The sequence below is a fragment of the Empidonax traillii genome, unplaced genomic scaffold, assembly GCF_003031625.1.
Source record: "Empidonax traillii isolate 1590-97213 ecotype Southwest subspecies unplaced genomic scaffold, ASM303162v1 scaffold1612:size82853, whole genome shotgun sequence".
Lineage (NCBI taxonomy): Eukaryota > Metazoa > Chordata > Aves > Passeriformes > Tyrannidae > Empidonax > Empidonax traillii.
Genome location: NW_020956805.1, coordinates 41,961 through 58,427, shown reverse-complemented (window position 1 = coordinate 58,427; position 16,467 = coordinate 41,961). Strand labels below are relative to the sequence as shown.

The 16,467-nt window shown below is 37.5% G+C and overlaps 1 protein-coding gene across 1 annotated transcript in view; it reads right to left on the bottom strand.

Moving 5' to 3' along the window:
* SLC49A4 (solute carrier family 49 member 4) overlaps positions 1-16,467 on the bottom strand; it is a gene marked incomplete at its 3' end in the record, with an annotated part of 50,573 nt that overhangs the window by 15,853 nt on the left and 18,253 nt on the right. The window contains exons 2-3 of the mRNA XM_027908093.1: positions 13,700-13,793; positions 649-917 (exon numbers count right to left, since the gene is read on the bottom strand). Of these exons, the coding sequence (XP_027763894.1) occupies positions 649-917; positions 13,700-13,793 (363 nt within the window). The remainder of the gene's footprint in view (positions 1-648; positions 918-13,699; positions 13,794-16,467) is intronic.

The window sequence follows — 16,467 nt, the reverse complement described above, 5'->3', positions numbered from 1 at the left end:
ATCAGGTGAATTTTATATCAGTGGTTTTTTCCACTGAACTGTTGCCACTTCATTGAAATTGCTCACCAATATGAATTATGTGGTTTTAGTTAAAAATAAAATCTATTGCATTTTAATTTCAATGTTACATTCCTAAATACTAATAGTCTAATCCCATTTGAAAGGCACATGCAAATCATAAATTACAGCTGATTTAGTGCAGGGAAGAATTTAATGCTAAAAGACTACTGGATTTCCATCCTTACAGACACAATAGAAAAAAACCCAACATGTCATGGACACATTTTTTTAATGAAAATTCAACATGCAAAAACCAGTTTGGGACCTCAGGGAAAGTGTAAGCTCTCTTATGAGACATTTCTCCCAAAATCAGCAGATATAAACAACTGAATTACCTCCTCCGGAGTCAGCCTGTATAATACGCTATTTTTAAATCTTTCCTACACAAAAGGGGAAAAAAATAACCCTTCTGATGGTACAATACTTTACTGCTTAATTATTTTCCCTCAGTCAGAAACTGGTTCCTGTGCAGACCAGCCACTAGAGGGTACTGGTTCACAAGCACCAAACACGCACGAAAGCAAGCATGCATATTTTTTATATTTTTTTTTCTGATTTTTTTTTTTAATGTTAATTTTTAAGCCACACCTGCATACAGCACAGCCTCGATGCGGTCCTTGATGTGCTCGGTGCTGCTCTGCGATGCCAGCAGGAGGTGAGCTGTCCCATTAGGAGATGGCACCACCAGAGGCCCCACCAGGAAGGCGCCAGCAGAGCCCAGGTAATTGAGCAGCGAGGCGATGGCTGTCGCTGTGGCACGTTCGTCCGGAGAAAACCACGTTGTGGAGAGAAACGGTGCTGCATTCATCACGGTTGGCCCCGCCAAGCCATTTAACAGCTGCCCTCCGTGAATCAGCCTGGAAGAGAGAATAGACCACAGCCATCTGGATGACAATTGCTTGCCCTTTTTTGGGGGTTTTTAATTAAAAAGCCATGTGAGATATTGAGTGCTGGAGATGGAGCAACTGAACAAAGAAATGAAAGTACTGTGCAAAAAAAAGGGTATTCTATATGCTAAAAGAAGTCCAATTAGATTGATTTAAAGAATCCCGAGCTACTCTGGTCTCATTACCTCATATAAATGGAGAAGCAAATGTTCTCTTCAAAGCAAGAAAGGAAAAGGGAATAAAAGGGACTTTCTTTGCAGTAAAAAGGCACCATGATAGGATATAAACGCAGAAAAGGTGTAGTAGCAGAAAAGTTTTAAATTACAAACATCTTAAACCTGACCCCTTGCATGCATAAATTCCAACAGAAGATTTAAATTAGTTACGGCAGATCCAAAATTGAAACAGTTCAGCAAAATACTCTGCATATTTTTTCACTGCATTATTTATTTTTATTTACACACTCAGATGAGCTCTATGTGCCTACAGATGAGGAGGCCGGGCTGTTAGGGTTTCCAAGAGAATCGTCTTCTCCAGCAATCTGGTCATTCTCAACATACTGTTGAAACAGCCAAGCAAACCCAGATTTTTCTTGTTTTTCACACTCATTGGGATTTAACAGATAAGGCTGGTGACAGAACAGAGATAGTACTTCCAAGCAGTGAAGTCTCTGCGAAGTTTGGCTTAATATTAGTACAGTGGGCACATACAGAAAGGACTTTCTGAAGGCTCTCCTACACATGGAAGTCAGCCAGAAATCTTCCACTTTGACTTTTCCAAAAGGTGATTAGCCATGAAAGGCAACAGTATTTTTGAATTTATATAAAAATTTCATGTCTCAAGAATAGCTAGAGAGTCAAACAAGACATTGCAACCTTCCAAAGTAGATCTATTCATTGTGCAATGAAATGGTGGCAGATGATATTTTCAAATGGGTGGTGTTTTTCTAACCATAGCAGGAACTCAGTGTTACTGCTGCAAGACTTGAGTTGTCAGACATAAAAAGCTATGGCCTGAAAATGGGGAAACATAAGCCAGCATTTAGGCAGTGTTTCAAGCCACAAATGGCTGAATAACATACAGTGTAGCAGGAGTTTTTTAAAGCACACAAAGGAACAAAATATGCAAAAGAAATGCCAACAGAGTCTTTATCAAATTAACAAGTTAGACTACAATAAAAGGAAACGGATACTACCAACTCTCAGAGAATTAGAAATTAAATTTTTAAACAAAATTTATAAAAAGTATACAGGAAAAAAGCGCTATTGTATATTATCTGAAGGAAACACCTTCTGAAGTGGGAGAGAAGTAATATAATATCCTCTCCTACATATTTTTTTGAGTGAGGACAGATTTCATTACTACTGTTCATTATGTGCTTCAGATGGACATCACCAAGGCATGGTCAGGCCTTTTGAGTGCTTTTTAAACTGTGACACATGCACACACACACACACACTCTCTAAACCAAAATGAAATAGTTTTAAATAAATAAAAAGCACTGTCTAAACAATGCTCTGATATAGTTTTCTGGAGGACACAGTACATCAATCCCCTATGATTACTCTTCAGGGTACTTTGGACAAACCAAGGTATCCTTGTGTACTTTGGTATTTTCATTCTACTTATGTCACTACAGGAAGTTATTCTCAAACTTATTCTAAACTGTTCCAGGGTATTTGCAGAGCTATGGCACATCCCCAGGAACAGCTGCATTTCAGCAGCAAGTGAGGTAGCTACTGCAAAATATACAGATTTTATTTTAGTAAATATTGCTCCAAAGTAAATTTAATGTTTAAATTGTGGTTTATTTACTGTATATGTGGAAAATGGCATCATCAGAAAATAAACTTCATAGCTTTGGGTGCCATACTAATACTTCTGTTCACTGATACCACTATGGTATTATTGTTCTAATTCAAATATGCCTACTCTTAAGTCATCCTAAAGGCAAATAAAACTCATTAAATCAGAAAAAAAGACAATAGTTCTGCAGCACCTATGGTGATGTAGACACTTTATCTTATAGAAGAAGAAAAGTTTTGCAAAAAAAACCCCAAACTACCACACAAAAACCCGCAATTTATCAACTGTGAAAATTATACATACTCTTATCATGTACTTCAGATTAAGATTGTGTCTACCAAACTCTACCATCTCAGTAAAGATCTATAATCGACCTTCATACTCGAGGGAGAAACAGATGTTAATTTTACTTCGCAGATCTCAAGGGAGAAAGTAGTATCTTAATTCAGAATTTTAATTCTGTATTATCTTTCTGCCTTTGTTTTGTTGGGTTTTTTGGTTTTTTTTTTAGAAAGAGCAAGCCAATTATGTCTCTCTATAGGTCTCTTCTCTTGGTGTTCTCCTGGCTCCTGTCTCTCCAGCCTTGCCCTGCCTGGTGTGCTGTCTGTTCCCATGGATTTTTCCCGTGGTCTTTCCATCTGCATTTTTGGCATTTACGAAGCTTGACATCATCATCCAGGGTAGAACATCTCTTATCTTCATATTGCCTAATTTTTCAAGTCTAACATATTTGAGTTAATAAACACTATTTTCAGACTAAATTGCCATCAATATACAGACTACTACCTCCAATAACTCTGCATATGATAACAGCCTAAGCCCTATTTTATCTCTTTTTCAATACTGGCTTGAATTAAGCTACTTTTTCCTGAGAAAAAGATTATTTGCATGGTTCCTCTTCACAACCTTAACTCATTTCCCTAGAGAGGCAGGGATGAGAGATTCAAAACCCAATTCAGAGCATTTACTAAACTGCTGCTCTGGGAGATGCATGTAGCAGCCTCTCCATCTGACAGAGAAATATGAACACAGCAGTACTGGTGGCTTTTTTTGCTGTTTGTTACAACATCTTATCAGCACTGTGCTAGATTTTGGTCTCACAGCCCATGAGTCTCCTCTCGTACACCATCAGTGCTAAGAATTACTCCAAGACCAAGACAGGTTTGTTTCTGTTACTCCCTAATTTTCTTCTTGTTTCTGCTACCAAAAAGGTGCAAAGAGCAACTGCATTTTTTTTCCTGTCACTATTCCAGTTTCATTCTGCATAACGAGATTTCTCTTTCCTGAGAAAAGGGCTAAAAAGATAACTTCAGCTCACGACCTTACCCAGATGGAAAAATATTTTTCAATCTCATTACAGTAGCAGGGTAATGTTCATCTGTTATTTATCCAGTTCTGCTGTTTTCAGATGCGTTATTTATCCAATCATCATTTAATTATTTTCATGTATCAAAAAGCAGAAAGCTATTGAGCTCAAATGACAGAAAATAACACAAGAGTAGAAGGCTTCTTAATCACAATCATGAAAGAGAATATTGGAAAAAACTACACCAGAAATTCATCCTCGACTTACAAAATAATTGATGACTATCTGGCTTAAAGCAAAAGTGGGGAAGTAAACATCTACCCAAAATATCTTGTTTTAACCATTTCAGAAGCCAGGTCAGGACTCATTTTGAAATGTCAAGGTTTTTGCACACCTGACCTCTTTGCTAATGAATTTGTGTGCTCTACCAAACTTTGAACTTGCAGTTGACATGAGCCCTTTAAAAAAAAAAAAAAAAAAAAGGAAGAAAAATTATTTGAGGACTGGTAGTAAATGCTAGTGTGAAATATCATTGCCAGAGCATCACAGTAATGGATGCTTATATATTTATATTATGTATTTATCTATATATATAAAAAAATACACAGACATATTCACCCCCTCCTCTTTTACATGAAATAAAATCAGTTTTGTTCCTAAACTGGCCTCTAAACTGCAAAAAAAAAAACCCAAAAACAAACTAGTACAAGGGACAGTTCAAATACAGCAATAGAAATTAGAGAAGAAAAACACTTACTGTATTATATTGTCACCTCTTTTCTCTTTTTTTTTGTCAAGTCACATTATAAATAACTTTAATTATATGATTTCTTCACTTCCCTGACAGAAGACTTTAAATTAGTATAAAGAACTAACCTAGTTATACCTGTTTCATTCACTCCCTGTTGTCACTACTGCAATATCCTAACAGGCAGCAACAAAGAAAATCATGGAAGGCTATAAATGCTGAAATTACAATATCACTGAGCCAACTGGGTATGGAAAAAAAAGTGAGCTTGTATAGGAAAAAGGTTTTAGTGATTGATGATAACACTGTCCAGTTAAGATGGGAAAGCACTTCCATTTACAGAGGGCTTTATTTATCTTTTTCTCCCTGTATGAGTTCAAACTTTGCATGCATGGTCACAGTCACATCAGGTATTGGATTTGTTAAGCTATTTAAAAGCTGTGGGTTACATAAACACCTTTTCTAGGTAAAAAACCCAGACATTTGATGTTTCTACCACTGTGTGTCTCATGCCCAGACTTAAGAGAACTTTAAATGAAAGAAAATCTCAGTTTCTGTACTCAGATGGGGAAACAAAGGCAACAGTAGAGGAAAACTACTAACTCAAAAAATTACTTTTAACACAACAGATTTAAACTACAACACCAAAATAAGCCCCCAAAGCTCAGCTCTAAGACATGTTAATTTGAATTTGTTCTGGGAAGGTTAAGACTGGAGAAGTTGGTATTCTAACACTGATCAACAGCGTAGAAAAAGCATTTTCACCTTTTCTTTGGCAGACAACATGGGAAGAGAAGGGCTGTCAGCCCCAGGGCGCTGCTCTGACTCACTAAACATGATGACCACTGGTTAGCTGGGAAACCCAGTTCCTCTGGGTCCTAGGAGAGAGCAGAGCTCATCCCAGGAGCCTTGTAAAAATGTGATTTTGGTGCAGGTTTTTTCCCCTGAAACTTTTACCATGCTTTTTCCATTAGCTGCCATTAGAATTGATCGCTTAGTCACTATTAAACTTCCATATAAAAGCAATGAAAATAAATTATAATTCAGTTTTGCCACTGTTGGGCAAAGTGTGAGGAGCAACCAAGTCACCAAGAGTGCCAGTCTGCTGCTGCCCCAAGACAGCGCTGTAGTGTGCTTTTAGTATGGAACAGTTTAGTAGATGAACTGCTGATCCTAACAATTAATGCAAAAAGGAATTCTGGATAAAGAAGTTAATGTTTTACAGAAATGGATGGCTAATATTTCTTTCACATGCCTGACAACTTCATGCACTGAAAGAAGTGGATCGTTCAACTCCTGCTAATTTGGAAGACAAATAGGTTTATGTAGCGATTAGCTCACTGTGGGAAATACTGGAAGTAAATGAAAGAGACTGGAGGTCCTCCACTGGAGGACTTCAGAGCACTTTTCAAGTGCCGTTGAAATTAGGGTCACTACACGGCAACAAAGCAAGGAAATAACGCCCATTCTAGAGCATCTACACCGATGTATGATGCAAGTTGCTTGCCCAGAAAAAGGTATAGGAAAAAAAAAATGGAAGTACCCACATTATTCATCAAGAGATTTATTATCCCTCAGACGGAACTGATACCAGATTTGTCAAGAACCACTTCTGATTTTTCACAATCGAGTTACTAGAAGTGGATAGACCTTTTCTTTTAGACTCACAAAAATAAGTACAATGAAAGAACCTTGTATTAAGTGGAACTTTTTAGTTACTTTTAAGCCAAAGACAGAATTAGGGAGGTCAAATTCATGCTTTACAGCAATTCACTGCTACAAGTATGGGGAGAACCGATACAAATGCTGTTTTGTTCATAACCCAAAGAGAGCACAGGAAGGCTCTATGTCTGGAAAAAGACTGGAAAGAAAAATACCTCTGGGTAAAGCAATGAATTCATCTATTAAAAATAACATTCTGATAGATGAATTTCATGGAAATGCACTTCCTTTCAATATTTTCATTATATGATATATTTATACTACAAAAGCTTTATGCCTTCTAGATATTCATGGATTGAGGCCATTAGCATTTTTAGCTTGTTTTTGATGCATGCAACCATTGATATGTGGAATAATTTAAAGCTGGTTTTCCTCCCATCAGTAAGAAATATTATTACAAGAAGAAAGCCTGAGTCACTGTGTGGTACATTATCTCCAACAATAGAGTGGAAATGAAAACAGAAAAACTTAAAAATGTACATTTAGCCATCTTCATCAGGAATTGGGCAGATGTTTTACCCCTTGTACAAACCATGGTCTCTGCACAGTCACATCATTACGAGAGCAGACTTGAAAGGACCACAGGACCTACCATGCATCCCAGCCTCATGCCACTTCTCCCACACTTGAAGAAAACAGCAAACCTATTTACAGATGCTATGAAAAGTAGTGTGGTTTGGTTTTAAATTTAAGAGTTTGGAAAGCTGGAGTTACTCCAAAACTTATTATTGAGAGCCCGCCGAGAGAGACGAGGATTTGCAAGGAGAGGAAGCTGCAATCTCAGGCCAAGGCCCTGACATCTCCATCTGACATCCTGACAGAGGAAAGGGATGAGGGGGGGTACAGTGAGACCCCTGGCAGTACGGTGACGGATTAACTCACATCCTCAGACCATGTTATTGCGTAGCCATCACAACTGTCACACAGCTGAGCAGAGGGTTTCTTCACTTTATCCAGGTTTCAAGGATGAGGGCATACAAAATCAAAAATTCCTTATTTTGTTATTAAAAAGTTGTGGGTTTTTTGTTTTTCTTTTAAAGCTAGCCCACTCCACAAACCCATTACTAAAAGAAGACATCTTTAAAGCAACACTAACAGAAGACATGTTCATCAAATATGAACAGACCCAAAGTAAACAACATTGTTGTAAACATAAAGCAGGCAATTACATTATGGGCTAATGAGGCAAAACATACTGAAACAAATTATCAGGCAAGTGCACCAGGATCAGCTGTTATTGGGGCTGCTGTGGGAGAAAGCTGATTAAGATTACTTAGCACAAAAGAAGTTCTAAGTAGGATTTTTTAGTAAAAGAGTAGGAGATGAAGCAAATTAAGGAATGGAATAAACAAAACCTATTTAAACATTCCTGAATAATTTCTCTTAAGTGAGTGAAAGAGGGAGAGGGTGTTTTGATTATAATGCAGAAACTTTAGTATAAATTCAATTAATATGAATTCTTCTTTAAGGACAGAAATTAGCCAACATAATATGAGTCACAAACTAAGGCAAAGATTTTAAATAGGATTTAAAAAAAAAATAAGTGTTCTACATTTGAGGATACCACCTACCATTATATGAGATGAAACTAAATATCCCACAGAGAATATAAATTCTCTTCCTTCCCAGCATAGGCTTACACTAGCTGAGGCCTTGTAGAAGTTGTCCACTAAATACTGCTGCAATATCAAGCCATTTCTGAGATTTCAGGAGTTTCCTTTAATGTCCTTGATTCTTCACTCCAAGAATTTACACAGAGTCTGTAAACTGCTAATTCAGCAGCCACGCTGGTTGCTTGGGGGGGTGGATGACACCCACAGTACCACAGCCAAAATCCAGCACAGAAGAAACAGGAAAGAGCATTTATAACCAAAACTCTCATCTTCTTTTTCCACCCAGGCTGTTTCAGCTGAAGGAGAAGACAATTTGGCTGTCACCTGAGTGGCTGGTGGTGTGTCACAGCACATGCAGCTCAAGCAGCGGCAGGCAGGACTACTGGGCAGATAGAAAGACGCTAAATCATCTCCCACTGCCATCAACAAACAAGCAAAGCTGGAAAAAATCATCGCTGCTTAGGAACAACTCACAGGCCCTCTTATCTACAACAAATGCTTTGGAGGAGGGGTCAAAAAATAAACCCTGCATACAAGATGAAGCTGGCAGAGGTAATAAAAACAAGCTAAACTGTTGAGTTACAGTTACTTAATAAAATTGAGTATTCCCATGAGAACCTACCTGTGAATGACCTACTTCCTTTTTTCCCCACTGACCTCTTTTTCTGATACCATGGATTAACCCCGCTCAGCCTTCCTTCAGCACTGCAGCCAAAGCGCAAATCAGCACCATCAGCACCAGACAAGTGCTCCATCTTAACATTTTCCTCCTACACTTGCTGAGCTGCAGCATATACAAACAGGTATGTTTATTCATCTTTTTACTCCCAGAACCTCACTTTAGATTAAATCCTTTTTTTCATTCCTCTTCCCCAGTGAGTTGAGGAGCACAAAACACGCATCACACTCTGTCTTTATTTCTCACAGGCAGATTTTCCTACTATCCTCTCCTAAAAGGCTCCTCTCATTCCCTGGAACATATTAATCCCTCTTCTCCACAGATGCTCCAATTTGGTGTTGAGGGGGGGAGGTGAGTATAGAAGTGTGTTTGGTATTGCCAGGGAATATGAGAATCCTACTATGTCTTTACTGAAATCACCTCCTCTGAGGTGCCCCTTTGCATTTTTCATGCATAAGATTGGTGGCTTATGGTAGTCTTAGGATCTGAAAAAACAAATAATGACACGATCTCATGTCATTCTTTAGGCTTTCAGGGATGAAAAAAGGGAAAACGTGGAACTACTAAAGAGTAAGTCTAACGAGAATAAAATACAAACTAGGTTGCAACTAGCTAATAGAAACAAAATGTACCAAAGATGTGGTAAGTGCGAATCTTCAAATATAGTAACGGAAAGAGTTAACATCTTATCTAAGATTAGGCAAAAAGATTCAAAATCCTAAGAACCAGTAGGATTAACAAAAAGACCCCTTTACAGGATCTACCAGCTACTGTTATGTCTCTCATAAATGACTGTCATTCTCTGTGTCATTTTGCTGGATTCCCAACAAACATTTTAATGGTATTTACCGCCGAGGAGAGCCCTCTCACTGCTGTGACTCAAGGTCCTCAATAACTACTTGTCTGTTGTGAAATCTAATGTGAAGGGCAAACACTACCAGTCCATAGCACACTCAGTTCTACTAAATTGCTTAATTAATATATTCAATACAAATGACAAATTATGTTACATCCTTTACTTCCATGCCTTTAATTATCCTGTCTTTCAAAACATTAAAAAAGTCTTACATCACATAGTTGGTCTTAAAAGCCAAAGATTTATGGCTATGGGCTGATTGCATCATTTTATTTCCTTCTTTCTTACACATTTCAGCTCATACAGCTTTTTGTCTAGATTTAAGACCTAAGATGTATGTAAATCTATTCCTAAACACAGAATATGAGGTAAATATGAAGTGTTATGTGGAGGGAAAAAAACAACCCTGATTTCATCCATAAAAAAATGGACTTGTAGTAGTATTAACATTCAGGACAAAATAATCACATCCTAAAAGAGTCAAATGAAAATATTCACTCAGTGACAAGCAGGAGTCAAAAAGAACTGAGAAAAATGCAGGCAAAAAGCACTAGTAATGTTCTTGTAACCTTCAGGGAAGGGAAGAAGGTTCAGGAAAAGGTACAGTTTGATTTTTTTTTTTTAAATGTTCCATATAATTTACATGAACTGTGAACTAAAAAAATAGGTGTGGCAAATGAGGTTTTCATAATATTTAGAAAGGAACAACGGTTTGGGGGTTTATTTTTAAAAGTCAAATTCACTGTCACATACCAGGCACATGTGACAAACCCAGAAGTGAAGGGTATATAAGAATAATTCTTTTTAATGTCCTTGTCTGTATGATAGACACATTAACCTCACAGGGTAGTGAGATGGGGAGGAAAGCAGGTAAGGGCACATGTACACACAAGAGGGACTTCACTAGTCCATGTAAAGGATGGTTCCTCAATCCCACATGCAAGTTCACACTTTAGCATTTTTGCCATGTGCTCCCTCTTCAGCCCTCACTGAATTAGTGCAGTTTTGGCATGGATTCCCTGTACAGTTTTAGGTCACACACCGGCAGAGAACAAAAATTCACCATAGGAAATTCACAGCTGCTGCAAGCAACACACTCAAATGTGCAACCTGAATTCCCCTTCATATATATGGGCATCACATGAAGTAAAAAGCAAGGTTAAGGTTTGTGTTTGAAACATGACTTGGAGAACTGAAGATAGTCGTAGTCTGATGTTACACACTACAGCTAAAAGAATAATTACAGACTAGAAAGGAGCTTAAGAACACACTTGGATATCACAGTTCTGCGTGAGATAAGGAGCATAAAGCAGTCAGGACTAAATGTCAGTCTTAACAGTGATTTCCTTATGTATGTGATTGCTCTGATAGTGATGGACTTCAGTAGCTCTCCCTAACATTGAGTCACATGAGCTTAGGAAGCAGAGACAGCAACAACGTAGAAAAAAACAACCTAAACCTTACCAACCTCATGAACGTTCTTATTTTATGCATGTTAACTCTAACATAATTATCTCATGGAAATCCTTCAGCATATTACTGCAAATTACTCACAGACTGAAAGAACATACTATAAAACATGCAAAAGCATTTAAAGAAATTCCATTTACACTGTCTTCTGAAATGCTTTCATATTAGCTTGTGTGTAATCTTGTCCACCTGACAGGCTCTGTAACATTCAGGTTGCTGTACTAATGCATACACACATTCAGAATAAGTGCATAATTTAGTGCTCAGTAAGCTGTGGCTAATGCATTAAGCAGTAATGCTCAACTCAAAAATATTATTTTATTTGGTTCAAGTAACAGATGAAAACTGGCCTTCAGCCTCAGCCCTCAAAACAATGCAGGTTACTTGACAAAACATCATACAGTATGTACAATTATTTACAATGTCTCAAGAAACTTCAGTGAAAACCATCCTTTTGTTTCGCACAGTTAGCTTTAATTAATTCTCTGTAGATTTTTAATCAAACTGTGTAAAAGATCAAACTACTTCCTCAGATAGAGCTGAAATTCTTGAAAATGTCTCTTTTTTTTGGAGTAGGCTAAGTAGGCAAATTTCTCAATTTCACCTGGAGATGATGCATATTTTCACAGCATGAATATATGAAATTATTAACCTTTTCCATCAGGAATCTGCTCATGCTCTTGTTTTTCCCCTATATAGTTTTCAATAAATTTTAACATCATGTTTTATGCATCTCACTTCTCAGACTCTATATACAGTCCACAGCCTTTCTTTCCCTAGTTAGAGAAGTTGTTCTTTGAACATTTCTCCTTAGGCATGTACCTAATTGTTCTCCTAGGTATCCTTGCTGCAGCTATACTAGAAAACTTTATTTAAAGGTGATCAAGATTTTGTGGAAACTCTTCTTCCCACTCCCCGAATGATACCTCACATCTAAACCTCATTTGGGAATTTTCATCTTCTCAGCTACTTACAGTCTTCATTCTTATTATGGTAAAGCCTAGGGCAGCACATGTCTTTTGGCATAAATCATTAATGAAAAGCTGCATAAGACACCACCTTTCATTGCATTTAAGCCATCTGGCCCATTTAAAAGCTCTCGATATTTAATCCAAGATTGCTGAGAATGAATGAACTGAATGTCGAGTACCCCTTAACATTTAAAGAAAAAGGGCACAATGAGGACAGCTCTTCCTGGCCACCTTAACAGCACATTCTCCTTAAAAGGGTCACTGTTAATGGTAGCACAATATAGTTAGTTCAGCCTCCCCTGCTCAGAGTCCTTGAACACCATGTTGAAATAGGCAACACTGGGCAACAAACATCAGCAGCATTTTGGGTCGTTCCCTACATGCTCACTAAGCACCTAAGAACTCAAACTGTATCTACCCTACGTGACACACTGCTCTCAGTTTACTTAATCAGGACTGGTTTTACAGTCAATGTTTTTTACATTCTCAGTTCTCTCTCTGAAACTCTTTCTTTGCTTTATCCATGGCACCCAGTCAACGGCTTTCAACTTCACACCAAACACTTTCTTTCTCAACTTAAAAAGATTCCAAGTTGATTTTCAGAGTAAGCAATACTAACAGGAATGAAAAAAAAAACACCAAAAACCCAAAAAAACCCAAACTCAAATAACTTGCTCAAACAATAAAAGGACTGCCTGGAAGCTGACAAGTTCAAGGGGGGAAAAAACCCAACCCACATAGAAACCTTTTATTTGTAAGTTCTTTTCTTCGTGTTTACATATTATGCAAGCATAACTAGTAAAGACCCAGTGCTACTGTGGTTTTTAAAGAAGAAGGAAAGTGTAGTAATGCCTGTGTACTCCTACCTCCTTCAGCATAAGAGGAAAAAGAAAGTTAAGTGAATAACAAGTGATCCATATTCCCTGGCTGTACAAAATGTACTCTGTACTTACTGAGGATGCCCGGGATACATTGACAGGACAACTGAATTGTTTGGTTTGTATGATTTTCAGGAAGGAATCTGTTTCTATCATAAACTCTTTAACTGCATGTGTACAGAAGGCAATCATTTCACTGCAGATAAAGTACAAGGCTACTTTGGAATCCACACAGGGAGAGACTACATGAAAAAGGCCATTTTGTACAATTTCATCTGTCTCATGGCATGATCCCACACATCCAATATGAGAAAATGAACTATTTAACATTTGCATACAAATTACATATTTGTGGGGTTTGAGGCATGGCTCCCTCTGTGATCTTGGGCCAATTTCTGAACCTCTCTAAATCTCTGCTTCCTTATTTGCAAAGCAGATTAATATTAGCTATGCAGGATGGGGTGAGGCATAATTAACTCCAGTTTGTAAAGGGCTTTCTGATCTTCAGATACAATGTAAAAGAAGGACTAGAAAAATCCATTTAAGAAGCAAAGAAACATGTAAACCCATGGCCACACAACAAACATTTGGCATATCAACTTCATACAGAAAATTTTTACTAACATTTCTTTGTAGTAGCAGCAAAAATTATATTAACAGAAAGAATAAAATATGTATATTAAAAATAGCTTAATTCACTTACTTCTTCCTAATTTCTAGGTCTGAGACTGGAACACATCTGAGGCCAGCTCCCAATACCATGAGGGATGAAGTTAGTAACACAGTTACCCTCAAACCTAAGACAAAAAAAACAACAGTATTTTACAAGTTAAGTCAGTAGCATTGCAAAAAAAAATATTGCTTAAATACATATATATATTTACATACAGTCTCACAGAAGTAACACATATCTCATTCAAATCATAAGCAATTTGGTGCTGACATGAATTCCTGACACATTCTGAAACCCTGAGTAATTTTCTATACTTATACTGCAGAATTACAAAGGCTTCCTCTTGGCATACTAATGCACAGGAGCATATCCAAAATCTTTACAGGCATTCCGAAAAGTAAAAAGTGGTAATAAAAGTATCATCAAAATGTACAATATATCCTTTAGAATTAGAGGCATTGGGGAACATGCTCTAGTGTGTGATCTGAAATCTAGGTATACATAAAGAAAAATCTGGTCATTTTCATTCTTCTCCAAGCACTTAATGAGCAAAGGCACAGCACTGTTATTGTTTTCTTTTGTAATGCAGATATACATTTCATTCCGAAGAAATAACCATTTATTCAGGGGGAAAAGTGCGAGTATTTTTTTGCAGTCCTAGCAATTAGGCCAGGTTTTTGCTGCTCTCAGCTCAAATTGTCAGAGATTGTAAATATAGTACATTAGAAAAAAGCCACAATTGACTGATTCCTTGAGTATGTTTTTTCCTCATACTGTGATTCTCGAACGAGAAGCACTTAGATTAGAAACAACCTTATCTTAGCACTGCAATTCCTTTTGCCAGCAGCGTATTTGCTGCTGCTAAGGTGCTTCCATCAGCAGCTGAGAACAGTGGCAGCTGACGGGCTCCAGAATCTTGTAAAACACCAGTATCGTAAATATGCACAATTAAAAACCACAGAGTCTACATCTGTGAAGTTGTAAATTCTGAAACAATTTCACAGCAACAAATAGAAAATAAAGGGTTTCCATGTTATTAGTAGAACATAATAAAAATTATTAATGATGACAAACATGCAGTATCTCTAACATTTAGGTAAAACTAATTGCTACTCAAAACATAGATGGAAAAACAAAAAGTCCCTATGATAACTCACCTATCAAAAAAACCAGCTTTGATTCTTTCTAAAACTACCCATATTCAGAGTACTCCTTCCTCTAGGTTAGTCACTCCTGTATTCAGTACAATTACAGAATCACAGAATATTCTGAGTTGGAAGGGACCCACAAGGATCCTCAAGTCCAGCTCTTAACTGAATGGTCCATATAGGGATCAAACCCACAACCTTGGTGTTATTTGCACCATGTTCTAACCAGCTGAGCTAATCTCATGGTCAACCAATAGTTACATGAAATACTTTGTCTCCATGTGAATTGTATGGGAGTTTCAGAGCATGTATTCTACTAAAATGTAATTTCAGTGGATGAGACATTATTTTGCTCGTACTGCAACAGCTCTGAGCAAACCTCACTCACAAGTATGCAACTCCTTGTGCTGGACACTCCACAAACCAAACCAAAGACAAGTTTCTCTTTCAGTCAGCCTTAGCCCAGGAAAACCCAAACAAAAATAAGTTAATGTTAGAGGTTTTCTGAAATGGAAGTACGACTTCCTTTGGTACAGCTCAGTCATTAACACAAGGAATGCCACCAGCAGTGACGTGACTCCAAGGGACACCTCACATCCCTAATGCCCTGGAGAAGTATCATCAGCCGAGAATATTTGTTCCCTTGGGAGGATTTCCCAATGCTTGCCCAGACTTACTTGCTTGACTTTGTGCTCAACTGCTGTTAAACTGGTTTTTCAGGTGTGTGTGTTCAGAGAGCCCAACCAAATGCCCAGATAATACGGCTGTTCAAAACCTTCATGGTCTTCAAGTTTGCTGTGCCACCACATGAGACTTCATGCCATGCTTAAGTCCCTATTACCACACTGCCTATGTTGGGGGGGCAATTGTTTGTATCAGGATCTCACATGTGATGCTTTTGCCTCTTCTCCTGAGAAATGAATCTGTTAGCACTGCTTTTGTGTATAATGAGAACTTGTATGCACTAAGAATTAGAATTTTATTGACGGGAAATTGAAACACAAGACTTTTAACTGAAAAATCTGAAGTCTGCCATTAGGAAACACTGACAAAATATTTCAGGAAAGCTCTAGTACATATCACCTTATTTTTCATATAAAGCAGGGTCTTTTTGAATTACATTTCACAAAACATGATGTGTTCTGCCTTTCAGGAGGACAGAGATCAGCCTGGAAGGTGCTGCTCATAGGGTGCCACAGGAGGTACTGGCCTGGGGCAAGCCCAGGGCACAGCAGTAAAGGAGTATTATACAAAAATTAAAGTTTAAAGACACAAGATGAGTGTTTACATATAAAAACCTTCTATTTGGTTTTTAGTTTAAAAAAAAATCCCCAAAGCAAAAAATACATAAACCAAGAAAGCTTAAAATTAAATCTGCACAAAAGTTTCCTTAAAAAAAAAAAAACAACAAAAAAAAAACCAAAAAACCCCAAAAAAAGAACAAACGAAAAAAAAACCCAAACCCAAACCAAACCAAACCAAAAAAACCCACACCAACTCAACTTACAATTCAGTGAAAACTGAATTGGATGCTGAAGTTTGCCTCCAGCCCTAAATTTAGGCTTATCTTTAATGTCAACCTTACATGCTGGGTAATCTTAAAGTAAAATTATCACTTATAAATGTTTGGATTGCACAGAATATTTTTCG